This window comes from Monopterus albus, unplaced genomic scaffold (genome assembly GCF_001952655.1).
Source record: "Monopterus albus unplaced genomic scaffold, M_albus_1.0 scaffold354.1, whole genome shotgun sequence".
Classification (NCBI taxonomy): Eukaryota; Metazoa; Chordata; class Actinopteri; order Synbranchiformes; family Synbranchidae; genus Monopterus; species Monopterus albus.
Window position 1 is genome coordinate 603,112 of NW_018128234.1, and position 3,780 is coordinate 606,891.

General features: G+C 44.0%; 1 protein-coding gene and 1 long non-coding RNA gene across 2 annotated transcripts in view; one reads left to right on the forward strand and one right to left on the reverse strand.

The window, feature by feature from the left end:
• LOC109974948 (uncharacterized) overlaps positions 1 to 247 on the reverse strand; it is a 4,669-nt gene extending 4,422 nt beyond the window's left edge. The window contains exon 1 of the long non-coding RNA XR_002277057.1: positions 164 to 247. This is a non-coding gene — a long non-coding RNA (uncharacterized LOC109974948). The remainder of the gene's footprint in view (positions 1 to 163) is intronic.
• A 100-nt stretch (positions 248 to 347) lies between these two features.
• Positions 348 to 3,780, forward strand: part of LOC109974947 (tripartite motif-containing protein 16-like) — a 6,861-nt gene continuing 3,428 nt past the window's right edge. Inside the window, exons 1-2 of the mRNA XM_020625421.1 lie at positions 348 to 1,683; positions 1,882 to 1,888. Coding sequence (XP_020481077.1) covers positions 420 to 1,683; positions 1,882 to 1,888 — 1,271 coding nt within the window. The 5' untranslated portion in view covers positions 348 to 419. The remainder of the gene's footprint in view (positions 1,684 to 1,881; positions 1,889 to 3,780) is intronic.

Below are 3,780 nucleotides of genomic sequence, written 5' to 3' on the forward strand. Positions count from 1 at the left end.
CTCCTTTGTTGTGCAGTTCTTAAGCACAGGGAGCTCTACTTTGTCCAAACATTCACTTCTTCCTCTCCCTTTCAGTGATCTGCACTTGTAAATTGAAATGTACAAGCGCTGATACAAAAAGAAGATTGTTTTGGATCTGGTCACAATTGAAACTAACACTTACTGTCAGACCGCTCCTCTTCCTGGGTCTCAGCCTGATAACTCCTCCCTCTTCTCTCACACAAAGCTGTTCCGCTCTGTCCACATGTTTCCTGGTTCCCTCCTGCTCAGATCTACAGTTTGAGGATGGGTGTAACCAACATGGCGTGAGCTGACAGGCCCCGTTCACTGCAGAAACACATGCCATGTAGATCAGAGTTCAAACTAGTTTCATTTATCAGAAAGCAAAACTCAGACAGTCGTTGCCACAGAGAGGGGAAATGGCGCAGAAAGGAGTTCAGCTGGACCAGGACACAGTTTCATGTTCCATCTGCCTGGATCTACTGAAGGATCCGGTGACTATTCCCTGTGGGCATAACTACTGCATCAGCTGTATAAAATCCCACTGGGATGGGAGGAGGACCCCCAGATGCCCTCAGTGTTGGCAAAGCTTCATACCGAGGCCTGTCCTGGTGAAAAACACCATGTTAGCAGATGTAGTGGAGGAGCTGAAGAAGACTGGACTCCAAGGTGCTGCTGATGATCACTGCTATGCTGGAGCTGAAGATGTGGCCTGTGATGTCTGCACTGGGAGGAAACTGAAAGCCCTCAAGTCCTGTCTGGTGTGTGTGGCCTCTTACTGTGAACAGCACCTGCAGCCTCACTATGACGCAGCTCCGTTACAGAAACACAAGCTGGTGGAGCCCTCCAAGAAGCTCCAGGAGAACATGTGCCCTCGTCATGATGAGGTGATGAAGATGTTCTGCCGCACTGATCAGCAGTGTATCTGTTATCTCTGCTCTGTGGATGAACATAAAGGCCACGACACAGTCTCAGCTGCAGCAGAAACGGCTAAACGGCAGAGAGAGCTCGAGGGGAGTCGACAACAAATCCAACAGAGAATCCAGGACAGAGAGAAAGATGTGAAGGTGCTTCAGCAAGAGGTGGAGGCCATCAGTCGCTCTGCTGATAAAGCAGTGGAGCACAGTGAGGAGATCTTCACTGAGCTGATCAGTCTCTTGGAGAAAAGACGCTCTGATGTGATGCAGCAGATCAGATCCCAGCAGGAAACTGAAGTGAGTCGAGTCAAAGAGCTTCAGCAGAAGCTGGAGCAGGAGATCGCTGAGCTGAAGAGGAAAGACGCTGGTCTGGAGCAGCTCTCACACACAGAGGATCACAACCTGTTTCTACGCAACTACCCGTCACTGTCACGACTTGATGAACTTACAGACACCTCCAGCATCAACATCCGTCCTCTGAGCTACTTTGAGGATGTTACAGCAGCTGTGTCAGAGATCAGAGAGAAACTACAGGACGTTCTGAGGGAGACATGGACAAACATCTCAATGACACTGGCTGAAGTGGATGTTTTACTGTCAGATCCACTACCAGAGCCTGAGACCAGAGCTGGATTCTTAAAATATGCACAAGAAATCACACTTGATCCAAACACAGCAAACACACATCTGTTATTATCTGAGGGCAACAGAAAAGCAACATTAATGAATACGGAGCAGTCTTATCCTAGTCACCCAGACAGACTCAGTCCACGTTTTCAGGTCCTGAGCAGTGAGAGTCTGACTGAACGTTGTTACTGGGAGGTGGAGTGGAGAGTCCTCCAGAGTAGGAGTGTACCTGGATCACAGTGCAGGTATTCTGTCCTTCTACAGTGTTTCTGAAACCATGACTCTCCTCCACAGATTCCAGATCACATTCACTCAGCCTCTCTATGCTGGACTTCAGCTGCATGGTCCCATTGGAAACTCTGCTGAGATATGTACATATATGTAGATGTAGGTTACTGCACTGAACAGAAAACAGCTCAGGTTTTTCAGCTGCCTCTGACATATCTGACAAAATGTTATACTTTCAGATATTGTTTAAATATTTGTAGGCAAAGCTTTGAAAAGTAAGCACAAGTTTATCAGAATGTGGCAGTGCTAATGCAGTTAGTTCATGTTATGTCACTGTTGTAGGTCTGAAATAATAATAATAATAATAATAATCACCTTTATTTGGCCAAGTATGTTACACACACAAGGAACTTGTTTCCGGTACAGAACTCAGGCAGCCATCTGCTGCGCAAACTCAACCGATGACTCTAACCATTGGGGGCAACTTGGGGGTTCAGTGTCTTGCCCAAGGACACTTTGACACATGGACTGCAGACACTGAGATTTGAATCACCGACCCTCCGGTTAGGAGATTACTGCTCTACCCACTGAACCACAGTCACCCCCACAACAATTGCCACCAAAAATATAACTTCATGTACTGACAGAAAGTTTAAATTGTGTATTTTTAATGAGGTTAAGTAATCATAGTTGCTTTCTATATGTTTATTGTTGCACTACAAATGCTAATAATGATCACGTTACTGATCTGGCTTCCATTTAATGTCATTCTCTATGTTATTTGTAAGATGTTTGCAGATATTAGGTTTTCCACTAGAGGTCGCTCTTTACATTATATTACTCTATCACATGCTCTTCTGTCAGTTAGTAGTATATTATATTTCCAAAAGTATGTGGACAGCCCTCTCCTCAGTTGTAAAGAAAGGAAATCTTGATGGCACAGCACACACTGATAGTTAAAGGGGAGCTTTGAACTTTATAGCAGTAAAATCTGGGGAAGACCCTCAACAATGGAACAACCTGAGTGGGCTGCACAGAGCCGTGACCCCAGCCCCAGTCGACAAAGACTGCGATTCAGACCTCCTCACCCAACACCAGTGTTGGACCTTACTGATGCTCTTGTTAAAACCTGCAGCCAGGTTCAACATCTGGTGGGAACAGTGGAACCAGTGGCTGAAGGCTCCTGGGTTTGGAACAGCATGGTCAGAATTATTTATGAGTGTTTATGTGTGTGTATGTTGACCTCATTGTTGGAGGATGTGTAAATAGTTGAGTGGCTCAGAATTATTTCAGACAATCACATATGGGTGGAGTGTATTAATGTCTAATCAGCAAAACTAAATAAAGTTGTTGTTTATCATAAAGAGTATGTACGGTGATGTATTTTTAATTACTGGTCATTTTTAAAAGAATCTTTGACCTTGTGAACTGCCCAAATAATGTAAATGTTTTATTGTTAACATTGTTTCATCCTCTCATGTGCTACCGATACAACTGATCTGTTTTATTAAATGCTTTTTTCTAATTGATCACTAATTATTTACTTTTATGGCCTGACCTGATTAGTTGAATATATACTTTTTTCATTTATTCTCAAATTATGCTGTGATTATGTGAACTGTTATTCTTGATCTGTCTGGATGCACTGAAAGATCTGGTGACTATTCCCTGTGGACACAGCTACTTGAGTTAAATAAATGACATTTCACATAAGCAAAAAAGTTACTTCAGAAAAGTGAGGAGTCATCTGTAAGCCCAAAGATTCCAAGAAGAATATATCACCATCCAGAGACTGACTGGTATTTTAACTTAGGCTCTATTATTTAAAAAAGGTTAAATACAGTATCTCTGTCAGACCGCTCCTCTTCCTGGGTCTCAGCCTGATAACTCCTCCCTCTTCTCTCACACAAAGCTGTTCCGCTCTGTCCACATGTTTCCTGGTTCCCTCCTGCTCAGATCTACAGTTTGAGGATGGGTGTATCCAACATGGCGTGAACTGATAGGCCCC